Genomic DNA, 19,580 nt, shown 5'->3' with positions numbered 1-19,580 from the left:
TGCAGAGCACAGGCTCCAGACGTGCAGGCTCAGCAGCCATGGCTCACGGGCCCAGCCGCTCCGCGGCATGTGGGATCTTCCCGGACCGGGACACGAACCCGTGTCCCCTGCATCGGCAGGCGGACTCTCAACCACTGTGCCACCAGGGAAGCCCCATGTCTCTTTTTGAATTATGGTTTTCTCAGGGTATATACCCAACAGTGGGATTGCTGTGTCATATGGTAGTTCTACTTTTAGTTTTTTAAGGAACTTCCATACTGTTCTCCATAGTGGCTGTATCAATTTACATTCCCACCAACAGTGTAGGAGGGTTCCCTTTTCTCCACAGCCTCTCCAGCATTTATTGTTTCTAGATTTTTTGATGATGGCCATTCTGACCGGTGTGAGGTGAAACCTCATTGTAGTTCTGATTTGCATTTCTCTAATGATTAGTGATGTTGAGCATCCTTTCATGTGTTTGTTGGCAATCTGTATATTTACTTGGGAGAAATGTTTATTTAGGTCTCCTGTGCATTTTTGGATTGGGTTGTTTGTTTTTTTGATATTGAGCTGCATGAGCTGCTTGTATATATTGGAGATAAATCCTTTGTCAGTTACTTCATTTGCAAATGTTTTCTCCCTTTCAGAGGGTTGTCTTTTCGTCATTTATGGTTTCCTTTGCTGTGCAAAAGCTTTCAAGTTTCATTAGGTCCCATTTGTTTATTTTTGTTTTTATTTCCATTTCTCTAGGAGGTGGGTTAAAAAGGATCGTGCTGTGATTTATGTCATGGAGTGTTCTGCCTATGTTTTCCTCTAAGAGTTTTTTTTTTTCTTTTTTTTTTTTTTTTGTGGTACACGGGCCTCTCACTGTTGTGGCCTCTCCCATTGTGGAGCACAGGCTCTGGACGCGCAAGCTCAGTGGCCATGGCTCACGGGCCTAGCTGCTGTGTGGCATGTGGGATCTTCCCGGACCGGGGCACGAACCCGTGTGCCCTGCATTGGCAGACGGACTCTCTACCACTGCGCCACCAGGGAAGCCCGTCCCTTTTTTTCTTGATGACACTGGCTAAGGGTTTATCAATTTCGTTTATCTTCTCAAAGAATCAGCTTTTAGTTTTATTGATCTTTGCTATTGTTTTCTTCATTTCTATTTCATTTATTTTTGCTCTGATCTTCATGATTTCTTTCCTTCTACTGACTTTGGGTTTTCTTTGTTCTTCTTTCTCTAGTTGTTTTAAGTGTAGGGTTAGATTGTTTATTTGAGATTTCTCTTGTTCCTTGAGGTGAGATTGAATTGCTATAAACTTCCCTCTTAGAACTGATTTTGCTGCATCCCGTAGGTTTTGGGTCATTGTGTTTTCGTTGTCATTTGTTTCTATGTATTTTTAAATTTCTTCTTTAATTTCTTCAATGATCTCTTGGTTATTTAGTAGTGCACTGTTTAGCTTCCATGTATTTGTGTTTTTTTACAGTTTTTTTCCTGTAACTGATTGCCAATCTTATAGCATTGTGGTCAGAAAAGATGCTTGATTCGATTTCAATTTTCTTAAATTTTCTGAGGCTTGATTTGTGACCCAAGATGTGATCTATCCTGGAGAATGTTCCATGTGCACTTGAGAAGAAAGTGTATTCTGCCACTTTTCGGTGGAATGTTGTATAAATATGTATTAGATCTATCTGGTCTATTGTGTCATTTAAACTTTTGTTTATTTATTTATTTTCACTTTGGATGATCTGTCCATTGGTGTACGTGGGGTGTTAAAGTCCCCTACTATTATTGTGTTACTGTCGATTTCTCCTTTCATGGTTGTTACCATTTGCCTTATGTATTGGGGTGCTCCTATGTTGGGTGCATGAACATTTATAATTGTTATATCTTCTTATTGGATTGATCCTTTGATCATTATGTAGTGTCCCTCCTTATCTCTTGTAAGTCTTTATTTTAAAGTCTACTTTATCTGATATGAGTATTGGAGTATCTGATACTCCAGCTTTCTTTTGATTTCCATTTGCATGGAATATCTTTTTCTGTCTCTTCACTTTCAGTCTGTATGTGTCCCTAGGTCTGAAGTGGGTCTCTTGTAGACAGCATATATATGGGTCTTGTTTTTGTATCCATTCAGCCAGTCTGTGTCTTTTGGTTGAGGCATTTTTTTTTTTTTTTTTTTTTTTTTTTTTGCGGTACGCGGGCCTCTCACTGTTGTGGCCTCTCCTGTTGCGGAGCACAGGCTCCGGACGCGCAGGCTCAGCGGCCATGGCTCACGGGTCCAGCCACTCTGCGGCATGTGGGATCTTCCTGGACCGGGGCACGAACCCGTGTCCCCTGCATTGGCAGGCGGACTCTCAGCCACTGTGCCACCAGGGAAGCCCTGGTTGAGGCATTTAATCCATTTACCTTCAAGGTTATTATCGATATGTATGTTCCTATTACCATTGTCTTAATTGTTTTGGGTTTGTTTTTGTGGGTCTTTTTCTTCTTTTGTGTTTCCCACTTAGAGAAGTTTCTCTAGCATTTGTTGTAAAGCTGTTTTGGTGGTGCTGAATTCTCTTAGCTTTTGCTTGTCTGAAAAGCTTTTGACTTCTCCATCGAATCTGAATGAGATCCTTGCTGGGTAGAGTAATCTTGGTTGTAGATTTTTCTCTTTCATCACTTTAAGTATATCCTGCCACTCTCTTCTGGCTTGCAGAGTTTCCACTGAAAACTCAGCTGATAACCTTATGGGGATTCCTTTGTATGTTATTTTTTGTTTTTCCCTTGCTGCTTTTAATATTTTTTCTTTGAATTTAATCTTTGTTAGTTTGATTAATATGTGTCTGTGTGTTTTTCCTAGGGTTTATCCTGCATGGGACTCTCTGTGCTTCCTGGACCTGGGTGACTATTTCCTTTCCCATGTTAGGGAAGTTTTCCACTGTAATCTCTTCAAATATTTTCTCAGACCCTTTCTTTTTCTCTTCTTCTTCTGGGACCCCTATAATTTGAATGTTGGTGCATTTAGTGTTATCCCAGAGGTCTCTGAGATTGTCTTCAATTCTTTTCATTCTTTTTTCTTTATTCTGCTCCTCGGCAGTTATTTCCACCATTTTGTCTTCCAGCTCACTTATTTGTTCTATTGCCTCCATTATTGATTTCTTCTAGTGTATTTTTCATTTTAATTATTGTGTTGTTCATCTCTGTTTGTTCTTTAGTTCTTCTAGATCTTTGTTAAACACTTCTTGTATTTCTTGTATTTCTCATTCTGAGATTTTGGATCATCTTTACTATCATTACTCTGAATTCCTTTTCAGGTAGATTGCCTATTTCCTCTTCATTTATTTGGTCTTGTAGGTTTTTACCTTGCTCCTTCATCTGTGACATATTTTTTTGCTGTCTCTCTTTTTTTTTTTTTTTTTTTTTATGAGTGGGATTGTGTTCCTGTTTTACTGGTTGTTTGGCCTGAGGCTTCCAACACTGGAGTTTGTAGGCTATTGGGTAGAGCTGGATCTTGGTGCTGAGATGAGGAACTCTGTGAGACGTCACTCCGATGACTATTCCCTGGGTTCTGAGGTTCTCTGTTAGTCCAGTGGTTTGGACTCAGAGCTCCCACCACAGGCGCTTGCCCCCGACCCCAGGCTTGCAAATCAAGATCCTGCAAGCCACGTGGGGTGACCAAAAAAAAAAAAAAAGAGAAAGAACAAAGTAAAAAATAAAATTAGACTAGGAGACTCACAGATATGTTAGCAAGAATGTAAAAATAAAAATATAGATGAATCAACAACTGGAAGGTACATCAGTACCAAAATAGTAAAAAAGAGGAGGGAAAGGAAAAAAAGGGGGGGAAGGCCTTGGCTGTGGAGGGCGGGGCCTAATCAAGGGTGAGGTTTGGGCAGTGGGCAGGGCCTATGCTCAGGACCCACAGGGCTGGAAAAGGCCCTGGGGGCTGTGGGGGGTGGGGCTTAGGCTCAAGGAACAGAAGGGGCCCAGGCGTGCCCCCCACCCCCATCTGAGGGCAGCGGACCTCACCTGGGAGCCCAGCAGGCTTCCTGGCTCGGGTGGGAGGGGCAAACACCCTCCTCTCCTCTCCTGCTCCTCCAGTCTGGGGTCTGGGAGCACCCCTCCCGCCTGCCTCTCCTGATCTCCCTGGCTTCCCTACGTCCCCAGGTCCAATGCAGTTGGGCGGGGGTGGGGGTGGGGGATGGGGGAGCCTTGGAGGGCAGGCAACCCGCCTGGGAGCTCAGCAGGCTCCCCGTGCCCAAGTGGGCCAGGCAATCGCCCTCTGCTCCTCTCTGGCTCTTCCTGGAGAGTCCCTCCCACATGCCTCTCCTGATCTCCCTGGCCTCAGGGGTGCTGATCTTATCTGCTCCACTTCTCCTCCCCCCTCGGTCCCCCTACGTCCTACTGGTTCACTGTGGGGTTCCTCCCGTCTCCTTGGGGGTCAGAGTACCCACCAGCGGCCGGCAGATGCCCTATTTGTGGGGAGACGCTATCTCCACATCTTCCCACACCACCATTTTGACTCCTCCTTTCTGGCTTTTTTTTAATGTTTTAAATTTTTTGGCTGTACTGCATGGCTTGCGGGATCTCAGTTCCCTGACCCAGGATTGAACTTGGGCCACAACAGTGAAAGCACTGAATCCTAACAACTAGACCACCAGGGAACTCTCCCCAACTACTGGTTTTTTGCAGTCTGGTTGAATGCCCCTTCAAAGTTCCCCCAAATTCATTTTCTGCTTAAGTGAGTCAAAACTGGTTCTTGTTCCTTGGAACTAAAAGGCACTGTATGAAATGAGCCACTTTGCTGTGGGCATGGTCAGTACTTTCTTGGGCAGAAAAAGTTCTATTGAGGAAAGAGTCACACCTAGTATTTTGTCTTTGAACAGAAGATTAAAGAGGATGTAAGGAAAAGCTCTGAGCCAATAGGGAACACAGAACACCAAGGTAATGCTAGGTTTTGATGAGGAAGCCTCTATTGGTGTTTAAGTAATGGCATCAACAGAAGAAATCTGATACTGTCCAAGATCTCTTCTTTCAGTTGCTACCATTGGGCGTGTCACCTATGTTGTTATCCTTTGGGCCAATCACCACACTCATGCGTTTGATGAGATTTTATTTTCAGAAAGGCAGTATTCATTCTGGTTTGTCCAACAGATCACATAATCAAGGAGTTTTTTTGGTTCTTTTTAATGTTAATAAATTCCACTCTCATCGGCAAAAGTCAGACTATGCTGTTAAATACAGCCAAGACTGTAAGCATACAAATGTCATTGTCTACTGGATCTTAAATTATTCACCAGTACCCACAAGAGGCAAAACTTTGTCCTCCTGAAAAGGTGTATCACTTTTTAGGAAACCGGTAGCGCTTCTGAAAGCCTCAGTATTCGTGATTACGCTAACAGCCCTTACAGATGTATTTTACACTAACTGTGCTGACTCAGCGAGGAGCCAACAGGCTGGATGTCGGCAGGTAAAACACATCCCTGCAGACCTGTTACTGTTCATGATGACATTTGGAAATCTCAAATCGTAAACCCAAAGGCTCTTCCTTTTCCATTCATGCATTATACACACACATATGAAGAGTTTTCCTACCAGTAACATTTAAAATAAGCACCCTTAATAACTGCAAGTCACAAGTAACACAGAAAATTCAAATGTTTAATTTTTAACTGTGTGTGACAAAGCTAAGACAGCCTACCATTCCAATAAAAAAGGCGGGGAGTGGGAGGGATAGTTTTAACACACCATTAATTTATGCTACTGAGTTTTTCTACTGAAAGATGGCAAAGAATACAAAATTTAGGGACAGAGGAAAACTCAGGTTTCAGCCTCTGGTACCTCTCTAAAGATAAACCTTGTGCTTCCGTGCCCTGCCATCTGGAAAGCTTACCTCCTTCCCAGCCAGACACCTTCTAGCTGAGAATACAACAGTCATTAAGAATCTCATTGTCCCTGACAGCCCACACCTGGAACATGCACCATGCCTACCTGGCAATACAGGGGCCATGAAAGGCGAGAATAAAGCATGCCTTGTGAGAGACTGTTGAAAAGGAGCCCCCTGCCCCAGTCACCCAAAAAAGTACTGATCACATTAACTACATCCAAGGAACCAGAGGGAAATAGCTGAGGACTGCAGAGAATCTACTCAAGCTGTCAGTGCAAAGAGCAGAGTAAGAAGCATGCAACTTTACTCAAATCACATGCACTTCACTCAAACTTTTCCCCTCCAACAGGTCTTCTCTGCCAACAGAACTGGTCTTCAGAGTCCCTCTGAGTTCCTCTCTCTGATCTAACTTGTTCAAGCTAGTTTTAGTCTTTCCCAACAGGATCCAGCTGGAAAATATAAAGCCTTTGGAATGCAGCAGCACAGGAAATAAGGAGTATACAGAAACAGGAGATTTAGGAGAAGCCCTCCTGGGGTAGATTTACAGACAAAAGCTCCAGACTGACACCAGCAGCAGGATGACCAGCAGAGCTGTTTTCCCTGATATACTCGTCCCGTCATTTTTGTTACACAGGTTCTCCTGGCAGCAGTGGTACTGAAGCTCCTTCTCCCCTAAGGCTTTCGCAATGGCTTCGAAACTGCAACGGTCAAACATCCAACACTGGTAGTAAGTTTTTGTTGGCACTGTGGGGGAAATACACACACACAAAGATAAGCAATCAAGCAGGTAAAACTCTGCACCTGTCTTTAAACTCTCAGTTCTACTCCTTAGAACTTATCGTGGGGAAATAGAGATATTTGGGTAAAAATATGCATCCCAGTTAGCTTATAAAGGGGAACAATTAAGTAAATAATGATCCAGCTCTGAATGGAACTTTTCCATAAAAGCAGAGTCTCATCAGAGCCAATACAGTTGTGTGTATATGGAAGGCAACAGGCAATCATACTAATGTTTGAGAGAGTTACCAAGATTTTTAAACACATGCCCTCTTTGATCCAGCAATCCCACTTCTAGAATTTACTCTGTGAAGTTACTTGAAAAAAGGTTAAGATCTATGCTCAAGAATGGTCACTGCACTACTATCTGTAGCAGCAAGAAACTAAAAGACAAACAGTTGGTTAATAAAAAAGCACTTGGATAAATTATGGTAGAGTTCCACACAACGAAGTTCCATGCAGATAAGGAATGCCACAGGACCATGTGTATTGACATGGGAGGAGTTTGAGGGTTTTTTTTAATGCAGAAAAATAGTTAAATTGGACTTCAACAAAATTAAACTTTTGTGCTTCAAAGAACACTATTTTAAAAAACTAAAAAGACAAAACCCACAAAAAGTGAGAAAATGTTTGCAAATCATATATCCGATAAGAGTATAGTATACAGAATATATGAAACACTCTTACAACTCAATAATAAAAAGACAACCCAATTAAAAAGTGGGCAAAGGATATAGATACTTCTCCAAAGATATACAAAGGGCCAATAAGTGCATGAAAAGATGCTCAACATCATTAGCCATTAAGAAAATACAAATCAAAACCACAATGAGGATCAATTCACACCTATTAGGATGGCTATAGTCAAGAAATTGGAAAATACCAAGTGGTGTCAAGGAAGTGAAGAAATTGGAAACCTCAAATATTGCTCGTGGGAAGGTAAAGTGGTGCAGGTATCTTGGAAAAGTCTGGCATTTCCTCAAAAGGTTAAAAATAGTTACCATATGACCTAGTAATTCTACTCCTAGGTAAATATATTACCCAAGAGAATTGAAAACTACGTTCACACAAATGCTTATACACGAATGTTCATAGCAGCATTATTCAAAACAGCTAAAAAGTGGAAACAACCCGTATGTCCATTAAATGGTAAATGATAAGCAAAATGTGGTATATCCATTCAATGGAATATTATTTGGCCATAAAATGGAATGAGGTACTGATATATCCAATCACATGGGTGAATATTAAAAACATTATACGCAGGGACTTCCCTGGTGGCGCAGTGGTTAAGAATCTGCCTGCCAGTGCAGGGGACATGGGTTTGATCCCTGGTCCAGGAAGATCCCACATGCCGTGGAGCAACTAAGCCCGTGCACCACAACTACTGAGCCTGTGCTCTAGAGCCCATGAGTCACAACTACTGAAGCCCGTGTGCCTAGGGCCTGTGCTCTGCAACAAGAGAAGCCACCGCAATGAGAAGCCCATACACTGCAGCGTAGAGTAGCCCTCGCTCGCTGCAACTAGAGGAAGCCTGTGAGCAGCAACGAAGACCCAATGCAGCCAAAAATAAATAAATGAATAAAAAATTTTAAAAAAGAATAGATTATATACTTTAAAAAAACAAACAAAAAATTATGCTAGTGAAAGGAGCCAGTCACAAAGGACCACAACACTGTATGGTTCGATTTATATCTAAATGTCCAGAATAGGCAAATCCATGGAGACAGAGAGTAGATTAGTACTCCCTGCCAGGGTATGGGCGAGGGAAGAATAGGGAGTGACTGCTAATGGGTATGGGGTTTCCTTCTGGGGTGATAATAATGTTCTGAAATGAGTGGTGATAGTTGTGCAGAGTTGTGGATATACTAAAGGTCACTGAATTGCGCACTTTTTTTGTTTGTTTGTTTTTCGGTATGCGGGCCTCTCACTGCTGTGGCCTCTCCCATTGCGGAGCACAGGCTCCGGACGCGCAGGCTCAGCAGCCATGGCTCACGGGCCCAGCCGCTCCGCGGCATGTGGGATCTTCCCAGACCGGGGCACGAACCCGTGTCCCCTGCATCGGCAGGCGGACTCTCAACCACTGCGCCACCAGGGAAGCCCTGAATTGCGCACTTTAAAATGTACTTTGGAACTGGGATATGTGAATTATATCTCAATAGAAAAAAAGCCTAGATGCAGAACAATATGTAAAATGTGATCCATTTGTATAAAGTATATGTGTGGGGGTGAGTATACTACTTTTCTCTGGAAAGATCCCCAAGTAATTTAACAGTGTTACCCTCACAGAAGACTATCTTTCACTTCTACATTTCTCTGTAGATTGAGATTTAAAATAAAAAGTCACTGGATGAATTTATTTTAAACATAGCTTAAACTTCCTTTAAAAAATCATTAGATTATTCAGTAAAGCAGGAAAATTTCCCAGAAGAACGTGCCATCATGGTCCCAATTTTTACACACAAAGGAAAATGCAGGCCAAAATATACAATGCCAATTAGCTTAGAGTGATTTTTTAATATTTAGAAAAATTATGTTAAATATTTTTAAAAAGTGAGAGTTGAGAGAGAAGAGAAGATAGTTGTGCTAGATGCTGGGGACACACAGATATAGAAGGTTGGTCCCTGCCCTGGAATCATTTTCTTTTCTTCTGTGTTGGAAAGAAAAAAATACAGATGCCCATTTCCTTATTTAAGGCCAGTAACGAATTTATTCTATTTCATTCACAGCTCAGAACAAAACGTCTAAGTTTATAACTGCAGGTATAACTGTTCTATCCTCCCCCTCAGAGGAGATGAGTGTTTGGCCTGGATTTTGGTGAAGTTTGGTCAAGTGGCAGAGGCCAGATAAGAGTGTTCCAGTGACTCTACCTGCTTGGATCATAAATATTTAAGTGGATGCTTCTAATACTGTACTAAAGAATGCTGTTGAATAGGACAAGTTACTGTCTTACGTAGTAGTAATCAGGCTTTGGAACTGGGAAAGCATTAAAGTCACCAGAATGTTAATTAGGGAAGCCTAACAGCTTGGGAAAAGCAGATAGTAATTTATTAATAATTGCTACCAATTAATCACTTACTATGTGTCCTGCAGTGAGCCAAGCACTTTACTTGAATGATCTTATTTGCATAACAACCTTCAATGGTGAGCTTCTCACCAAAGCCACTATCAGAATCACCCAAGTAAAAGTGGATCATATCACAGAGTCACTGGAATGTTAAAGGTTCTCTCTCTGCTAGGCACAGCCTCCCCACTCTCTTTGAAGATTTGCCTTGAGTCTGCCTTTACCAAGCAGTAGTCCCCAGTTGCCTTAGGCATCCTTCAGTGTGTCCCTTATTTGAAAGGCCATTACAGAAATGATTGCTTGGCACTGTCATCAAAGGCTCTGCCAGACTCTAAGTACACGGTTTATATTTCCAGGACCTAGCCAGGACGCCAGTAAATAGTGGTTGAAGTAGCACCCATCTGTCTCTCTTCTAGACTGAATCTTCTATCACGCACATTTCTCCACTAAATGCCCCACTGACCCTGGGAGATAAGTATTCCTATTTCACAGCTGGGGTGAAAATGTGGCTAGATTAATTAAATAATTTCTCCAATGTATGCCTGGCCTTTGATTCGTGTTTATGACAGTGTGCCTCGCCTCTCCCAGGCTGATGTCAATCAGAGTCGGAGGGGCATTTAGATGTTCTGTTACTATCTGCCTTACTGTAAGGTCTGAATATCTATATTTCAAGAACTGCTGTTACCACATGTCTAGCTGAAGTTTTGGGACCTATGTTCACGAGAAGAAGAAAACTATTTAAGATTCACAATATCCTTAAAAAAATAGATTCTATACTTGAGAGGAGTTTTAGATTCACAGCGAAATTGAGCAGAAAGTACACAGTTCCCATAGAGCCCCCGACAGCCCCACCTCCACCCCAAACAACCTTCCTCACTATCAACATCTCCCGCCAGTACATTTGTTGCAACCGATGAACCTACATGGACTCATCATCAGCACCCAAAGTCCATAATTTACATTTGGGTGCACTCTGGGTGTTGTACATTCTATAGCGTTTGACAAATGTATGACATGTGTACATCATTATAGTATCACACACAGTCCTAGCTTCGTTGCCTGAAAAATCCTGTGCCCCACCTATTCATCCCTCCCTCCTCCCCCACTTAACCCCTGGCAGCCACTGACCTTTTTATTATCTCCTTGGTTTTGCCCTTTCCAAAACATCACATAGTTGGAATCATAACAATGTAGCTTTCCCAGAGTGGCTTCTTTCATTCAGTAATACATATTAAAGTTTCCTTCATGTTTCTTCATGGTTTGATACTTCATTTCTTTTTAGTCCATTCTCTGGATGTACCACCATTTATTTATCCATTCATCTACTGAAGGACATCTTGGTTGCTTCCACGTTTGGGTAATTATGATTAAAGCTGCTATAAACATCCATGTGTAGGTTTTTGAGTGGACACAATTTTTTGACTCATTTAGGTAAATATCAAGGAATGCAACTGTTGAATCTTAGGGTAAGAGTACGTACTGTGTACCAATTTATATTCCTTCCAGCAATGAATGAGAGGTCCTGTGGCTCCATATCCTCGCCAGCATTTGGTGCTGTCAGTGTTTTAGACTTTGGCCATTCTAATAGACGTGCCCCATTGTTTACATTAATCATTTTTACAAAGCATAACAGTTCATTATAAGATGAGTAAATTCTGGGGAATCTAATGTACAGCATTATGACTGTGGTTAACAAGATTGTATTGTCTATTTGCAATTTGCTAACAGAGTAGATCTTAAGTGTTCTCATCACACACAAACAGGTAACAATGTGAGGGGGTGGATGTGTTAATTAGATTGATTGTGGTAATTATTTCACAATGTATATGTATATCAAACCGCCATGTTGTACACCTTAAACATATACAGTTTTTATTTGTCAATTATACTTCAACAATGTTGGAAACAACTAAAATGAAACTTTAACCATTCAGGTAGGAAACAATGGGATTTGTTCCCTAGTCTAGTCTACTTCCCTCTTTCTTTCTCTCCACCTCTACCATCTGACACACCCACTTCATCAATAAAAAACAGAGGCCGGAAGAACTTACTGGTGGCAAGACAGAGATCAGAGGTCAAAGCTTCTAACTGATAATCTAATACTTATTCTACATATAGTATTGCCTTTATTCTCTCATTTGGAAATTATACTTTTTGTAGTGGGGGTTCAAGAGATACAGACAATCAGGTTTAAGAAGAAGGTCTCTGTGCTCATAGATAATTGGTGCTCAAATATTTGTGGAGTGAATGATTATTCTCTCTGGCACCCTCACTATGCTTTCTACATTAACAATGAATTAATAGTCCCAGGTGAGGCAGAGGAACTGTCCCCTACAGAATCAAGGACCTTACATGTAGGCCTTGGAATCTGAGCTGTATTCCAGGAGTTTATATCAAAATTATGAGATACTCCTGTTCTTTAGACAGGATCATTCTAATTTGTCCTTACTTATTGAGGGATTTTTCCTTTCTGGGGAAGTGAAACTCCTCCTCCTTTCAATCAGCTTTTTCTGAACATGTGGGTCTCCCAAGCCTTTTATGAGTTTACCTGATGTGCTTAGCATTCCTTGAGGTGGACACTGGGAAGAATTTACATAGAGGGTATGAGTGAACTAACTTGAAGGGTATTTTTACTTTTATCTCTTAGAGATGGAGGTCAGGGGGTTGACCTTGTACACTAACTAAGCAGGTCCTGAAATAGCCACTCCTCACCAGTATCATTTCCACACACTGGTTCAGTCCAGAACCACACCCAGCCAAGAGCAGAGGGCATGCCTTTGCTGGTTTCTTGCCTCTGTCCACCATTTCCTAAATTCTATTTTAATAGGATTTATGGAGGAAGCGATTCCATAGTCTAACCAATTTGGAAAACGCAGATTTGACAAAATTTGTCAATGTTGACAGTTCCCTACCCCAAGCCCACGAGTTCCTTGTCCTCTGAGGCCACCAAGCCTCGGTACCTACTGTTGCCTTTCTTGGGAACCCCCTTCCTCTCTTAGTCCTCTTACTTCCTACTTATCCTTTGAGCTCAGCTTGAGTCCCCTCAGGACTCTGTATGTATTAAATTCCCCACGGAATGAGACACGGGTATAAATAAAGACATCTGTAGTAGCTACACAGGCCTCTTTCACAATTTTCATCATCTCCTTTCTTCATCTCTGTACCCCGATCTCCTAGCTCAGGCTCTGGCACAGGGCAGGCTCTGAAAAGTTTGCGGGGCAGCCAGCGTTGCTGTTAAGAGCACAAGTGTTGGAATTAGATGGAGTCCCACGTTCAGATCCTGAGCTCGTTCCTTGACCTTAGTCTGTTGCTTAATCTGAGTCTCAGTTTCCTCATTTACCAAACGGGAATAAAATATTACCCCGAGTGGTAGATGGGAAATATTAAATAAAAAAAAATGGAAAGTGCTTAGCGCCGCACACAACTGGTGCTATTAAATGATAGCTATTACTTGTTGAATACAAGTCTAACAAGAATGAGAGCGGCACAGATCTCTTCCCAGGCTCTCTTCATCCCATTACACTCAGGAAGAGGGGGAGGGGGAGGCTCTTACCGGCTTTAACGATGAGACAAGTATCTTGATTACGTGAACAATTGACGGCCGTATTGCAGCCATTAGCTGGGTTAACACAGCTGTAGCACTGCAGGCTGTGACCTAGGATCAGGAAGAATGCCCGTCAGGACCTGGTAGACCAGCAATGACTCACCCTCCTGGCAGCAGAAGCAAGCCCACCAGCTCCATTAGTGTGGGTCAGAGGTCAGCAACTCACTGTGGCCTTCCTTCCCACATATATCTGCAGCAGATATATTTTCCCAAGCTCAAACTACAGTTGCAGCAGCAGTTTTTTGGACCCTGAGGCAAGTGCAAAGGGAATTTCCAGATTTCAAAATCCATTTAACTGTGCAATTGAGAAGCTTTCTCCTACTTTCAACCGGAAGTGATTAATCTGCAATGCAATGACATATTAAAAGGAATCCATTAAGAGGATAAACTAACAGAATTCTATAAACACCTTCCAAGCAATGAATATGCTCTATCACATAACATTCTCACGGGCTGCTCATCGGTATTTGGCTGTGCCTATCTGTGTGGAGAGAAGCTCCAAGACGAGATGCATGAAACCTCATTACAGATCAGTATTAACAGATGAACATTTGCAACCAACTTGATGATGGGGAACACTAACTTTTGAATCCCAAAGTAAGCAAAATGTTATTCTCCCAGCAATAATTCCATTCTTCTCAGTAGTAGATCTGTATTAGAAATAATTGTACTCAATTATTACATTTTTGAATTCTGTCAATTAAAAACTTGGAGAAATTTGTTTTCTCTCTTATTTATATAAAAGCCTACATAATATCCTTGATTTTTGTCTCTTGGCCTGCAAAGCCTGAAATATTTACTATCTGGACCTCTGCAGAACAAGTCTGATGGCCTCTGGGATAAGGCGTCCTCACTGCAGCTGTTCTCTGCTGAGGGAACGACCCATCGCCAGAAGCAAACACAGTCAAGGGGCAGGCAGCAGCCATACACTTTAAACCCATGTGGGTGGGAAGACATGCACAGTGACACTGAACACGAGGGTCGACTCATATCAGAAGCAAACGCCTCTGGTTCTCCAATTTGAAAAATGACTACCGCTCCCACTCATGTTCTTAGGATTCATCTTTGGTGGCTAGACTTCAAGTTTCACTGGATTATTTTCCCTTCTCTGTTTTTATAACAATGGTGATGGAAAAAGATGAGTCATATTCCACATTTGTGATGGGAAGAGTTGGAAGCAAGTTTTCCTGATTCATGTGGACATACTCTTTTCTACAATAAGAGATCACCTTCTTCCGGCCACATGGCTTCTGCCACGTAATCAGTATTTGGAAGTACCTATCGGTGTGAAAAGACATTTTCAAAGATGAAATATGTAAAATCTCATAGAAGAATGGCATGGTTTAACCAAGACGAAATGTGGGTTTTAGAACCCAACAGCTGACTTTTAGTTCTAAGGCCAAAGTCTAGGTTCATCACCAGGGAGAGGAATTCTCCAAAGGCCAGAAGAAAGTGGCTCCTCACTTCCTGAGCACAGATAGGAGTGAAGCTCTCTATAACTTCTTTTTTTTAAAAAATTAATTAATTAATTAATTTTTTGCTGTGTTGGGTCTTCATTGCTGCAGGCAGGCTTTCTCCAGTTGTGGCGAGCGGGGGCTACTCTGTTGTGGTGCATGGGCTTCTCGTTGCAGTGGCTTCTCTTGTTGTGGAGCACGGGCTCTAGGCATGCGGGCTTCAGTAGTTATGACACATGGGCTCAGTAGCTGTGGCTCGTGGGCTCTAGAGTGCAGGCTCAGTAGTTGTGGTGCACGGGCTTGGTTACCCTGTGGCATGTGGGATCTTCCCGGACCAGGGCTCGAACCTGTGTCCCCTGCACTGGTAGGCGGATTTTTAACCACTGCGCCACCAGGGAAATCCCTATAACACCTTAAATGGCCAGGTCAAAGCTTCAGACAGAGGAAAGAGAGCTCACGTTTGGAACTTCTGTGAGGCAGAAATATTCACAGCTAACACAGTGTTCAAATACCTAAACTTTCAATCTTCAGAGAATTGCTATAAGAGGCAGGCTCAAGGATCTCCATCCCCATTTTTCAAGAGAAAACTAAGACTAAGCTATTAACTAACTTGTCAAAAGTCATATGGCTACTAAGAGGAGAGCTGGGACTCACACCCAGGCGATCAGTTCTGAAGCCCACGCTTGGTTTATTTACCGTGATGTTCTTCTAATTGTCCTGAGTGGGAAAGAGAAGAAACCAGGACCAATTATGGGGGAGACCAGGTCAGGGGCAAGCAATAAGTCAGTGGCTGTTTGATATTCTAGCTACTTAGCCGGGGTGGAGTGGATCTTCTTCACACTCCGACTCCCTCAGGAAAGACCTAAGTGCCCCCGAGACCTGTCACAGAACAGCTAACAGCGCCAAACCCAAGCCTGCTCCATAAACAAATGTAGACTGCTGGAAAGCAGGTATGACCAGGCTATTCGTACTACAGAAAATTCACTGGGTAGAAGAATTAAGACAATAACGTATGTTGTAACATAGTGAACCACATTACAAACCTCTGTGACTACAATCAACAGACGTGGGGAGGGAGGGGGGTCGTGACTTCTGTCTTTTCTCAGAAAGGGAAAACTTGTTCAAACATGCCCTTGGGCTACTTTGTTCTTTGCTTCCGTTTCCTCAACTGTAAAATGGGCGTAATCGTACTGAGCCCTCACAGGATGGCTGGAAGGATTAAATGAGCCAGTGTCCGGTACAGGCCCTAGGACCTAGTAAGCGTTCACCATATGGGAGCTACTAAAGCTACAAGCTCTAAGACGTGCTCCAACATGCAGATGCCTCTGTAGTGCCCACCGCATGGCTACTTCCTTTTCTGCCTCCTGTCCCCACCCCTCAAGTAACAGTTAGTAGTACCAACATGACATAGGCAAAAAATGGCCTTTGATGTTTACAATGAAGCAAAGCAAGTAACACAGGTGTTCCTACTGTTAGAGGTAACTAGGATCTCCAGCAGGCAGGGAGGGGTGGCCCCGTGAAGGAGCTGGGGCAGATACCCTGGTGCCAGGCTTATTTGGGTTCAAATTCTGGCTGCACCACTTTGGTGTGATCTTTTACAAGTTATTTAATCTCTTTGGGCCTCAGTCTTGTCACCTGTAAAATGGCAAGAAAAACAGTCCCTGCTCCACAGGGTGGACATGAGGATTAAATAAGTAAATACATGTAAAATGCTGAGAATAGTGATTGGCACGTGAATGCTATGAGCAGCAGCAGCATCACATGGGAGAAGCCCAGGGCGGGCGGCTGGGCTCAGCACTCTAAAGATGGCATCCATCGGTAGCTCCAGCAGCTGGTGGTGAGTGGGGTGAAACTCAAGCAGCTCAGTGTAATCGCTCCCCACAAAAGCAGCTGTGTCACCCAGGATGAACTGTAACTCAGGAAGGTGCTCCACTCAGGGTAGAGCCATGACACAGGAAGGAGCAGCCACACCACCCTGGACCTGTAATACTGATGGCGAAAGAACCGAAGCTCGGCCCGAGGTCTGTGGCATCAGCTTGGTCTTCCTGAGGCCTAAGAAAAAGTTTAGGGCCAAGGCGGCCTACATGATCCAGATCCATGTCCCTCTGGACCACTCACCTACATGGCAGACGACAGCCAGGCTGAAGAGGAGCCCAAGCAAGATGAACCCTCCTTTGCTTCCCATTGTGACCGGCTACAGGTTCTGGAAGGAAGGAACACAAAGCATTGTCATAAACCAACAGGTGACTGCCGGGTATCTCAGAAACCAAGAGTTGGAAGGCCTGGGGGCTTCAGGAAACATGGGAAGGAGTGAGCACACCAAGAAAGCAGGGAACCTCCAGGCTGGGTGCAATGAACCGAGGGTGCTCTCAGGTGGGGCAGTTCTTGGTCCCTCCCTGGCTGAGACCTCAGCTTACTGAAGAAATGCTGCCGGGCCTGGTGGGAGGGGCAGCTGCAGGGAGTCAAAGCACACCGGGCCCACCCCAGCTCCCACCTACAGTAGCCGTGCACCCTTGAATAAATTCAGTTCCTCTGAGCCTCAGTGTTCATGACTGAGCAGTGGGACAGCACTATCTTCCCCCTCAGGGTCGCTGACTCAAATGAGAATACGAACAAAGTACGTAATGCAGCACCTGCAATTTCAGCTCTGCAGGCCCCACCCCCAGCTGCTGGCTGAATTGAGCCTGAGCCCAGCGAGGGCCACTTCTCCAGGCCACGCCACTAAATGCATCAGATGGAAGGGGTAACTCTGGAGGGCACCGGTGCATCAGATGGAAGGGGTAACTCTGGAGGGCACCGGTGTGCATTCAGAACAGGAGGCAAAGGCTTAGCGTGCACAAAATCTCTGGCTCCCCACATCCTCCTTAATCACTATGGAAAAGTATGCAGGGGTTCCAGGGACCTCTGATGACAAGTCCCCATTACATTAATGCCTAGATGTGTGGCAGTGAGCATCAGGGGAGAAGAGGGGAGGGCTGAAACACCTTGAACCTTCCTTTTACCTGAGCAGGAGGCCAAGACACAGGGAGGTTTTTCTTTTTTTAGACTTTATTATTTGTTTTTTAAAGACTTTTTTTGATGTGGACCATTTTTAAAGTCTTTATTGAATTTGTTACAATATTGCTTCTGTTTTATGTTTTGTTTTTTTTTGGTCCTGAGGCATGCGGGATCTTAGCTCCAGGACCAGGGATCGAACCCACACCCCCTGCGTTGGAAGGTGAGGTCTTAACCACTGGACTGCCAGGGAAGTCCCCACAGGGAGGTTTTTAACTTGCCTAAGTCCAAATCATGAGCAGTAGATCTAAGGAGTCTACCGACGCTACCCCGACTTCCCTGAGGCCATCCTCCAACAAAGAGACAGCAGCTGCTCCAAACCAGGGCGGCTCCACATTCTATTCTCCTGGGCCGCACAGGCCAGGACTTCTGCCCGGTAGACAGACACAGATGGGGCTCTTGGTGGGTGGGCCCTGCCCTCCTCTGGGTTGGAAATGGCATCTCTCACACCTTTGAAAGTCATGTGATGCTCAGGAGTTGGCTGAGGAAGGCCAGGGGAGAACTGGGAAGCGAACAGGGCAGGGCCTGGCGTTGCCCAAAGACGAAGCCATTGAGTAAGCCACGCCCGGGAGAGAGACAGGTCGCTTGCTGATATGTGGGAAAGTGGGGAGAAAATCTAACTGGGCCTGGCCTTTCTTTACAGGCTGAATACCCCCCACTTCCCTCTGGCACCTGCAACACCTACCACAGCCTACTAATGCCCCCCGCCACCGGGCTGACCCTCCCGGGGCGTAGCTGCCCACAGCACCCCTGCGCGGTGAGGACCTGAGGCTGCCCGAGGCCAGTGGTCAGAAGCTCAGACTCTGGGCTGGCAAAGACCTGGACACAAGGTCTGGCTCTGCCACGGCTACTGAGCCTCATTCTCCTCACCTATAACAAGGGGCAGGTACATGGGCGCTTTCCCACACCAGGAGGTTGAGGTGAGATAAGACAAGTTAACTATGTGCTTGACAGTCACAGAAAAGTGGTGGCTGTCACCGGCTTCCTGCCTCACCCTGGGCTTCCCTCCTGACCACACCCAGACTTCCTGCCCGAAGTCAGGCAGGTACATACCTCCGGGTCAGACTATTGGCCTCTCCAGGCTCTCTTGTTCCCTGAGCCTGAGAGGTGGAGGCAGTGAGGTCTCTGCATCCTAATAGCTCAGGGAGAGGCCCCAGCCCCTCCTGCCAGCACCTGACGCCCCTGCAATGCCCTCTGTCGGGAGCCAGACGGGTCAAGGGAGAGAATCACAGCATTCCCGCGCCACCCACCCCCCAGCCAGTGGCCCAGGCCCAGCACACCCCAGCTCCCTGCCTGGTTCCTCAGGCTCGGGGGCATCTGGGTAGAATGGGTGATTCACACACTCAGCTTAGACAGGCCTGGGGCTGGGAAGAAGTGCTGCAAGAGAACAGGAGAGGAAGGCACCCATCTGAGGTCCCTGAACAGGGATGCGGGGAGCATCAGACTCTTCCTAAAAGTTAAGAACATCTGCTTCCTCAGGCAGCCCTATTGGAGGAGGAGGGAGGGACCTCCTGACTGGGGCGGGTAGGTGCTGGGAGGGTGCCAGGCTGGCAGGAGCTGCAAGCTCCAGGAGACTTCCCTCGGAATGGTCCTTGGCATGAATAACACCATTACAACAAAGAGGGTGCAGTGCAGTGAACTCGCCTTTGATGACAAGCATCAGAAAGAAGGGTCATCATCTCTTAACAAAAGACTGCGGAAACGGCACAGTGAACTGGTCTAGGGACAGGCTTTCTCGTCGACCGGTGAACAAAGCCTTGAATATTTCTGGCTCTGCCACTTATTGCCGT

At 44.6% G+C, this 19,580-nt stretch overlaps 1 protein-coding gene across 1 annotated transcript; it reads right to left on the bottom strand.

Annotated features, from left to right (window-relative positions):
* Window positions 1–6,316: 6,316 nt before the first annotated feature.
* On the bottom strand, window positions 6,317–16,925 carry CD59 (CD59 molecule (CD59 blood group)). The gene is made up of 2 exons (XM_079707680.1): window positions 16,855–16,925; window positions 6,317–6,581 (listed from the first exon to the last, which is right to left on the bottom strand). The coding sequence occupies exons 1-2, from the start codon at window positions 16,919–16,921 to the stop codon at window positions 6,379–6,381; spliced, it is 270 nt and encodes an 89-aa protein (XP_079563806.1). The 5' UTR covers window positions 16,922–16,925; the 3' UTR covers window positions 6,317–6,378.
* Window positions 16,926–19,580: the final 2,655 nt, after the last annotated feature.

Source organism: Hyperoodon ampullatus (assembly GCF_949752795.1).
Source record: "Hyperoodon ampullatus genome assembly, chromosome: 7".
Lineage (NCBI taxonomy): Eukaryota > Metazoa > Chordata > Mammalia > Artiodactyla > Ziphiidae > Hyperoodon > Hyperoodon ampullatus.
This window is presented reverse-complemented; position numbering and strand designations above follow the sequence as displayed.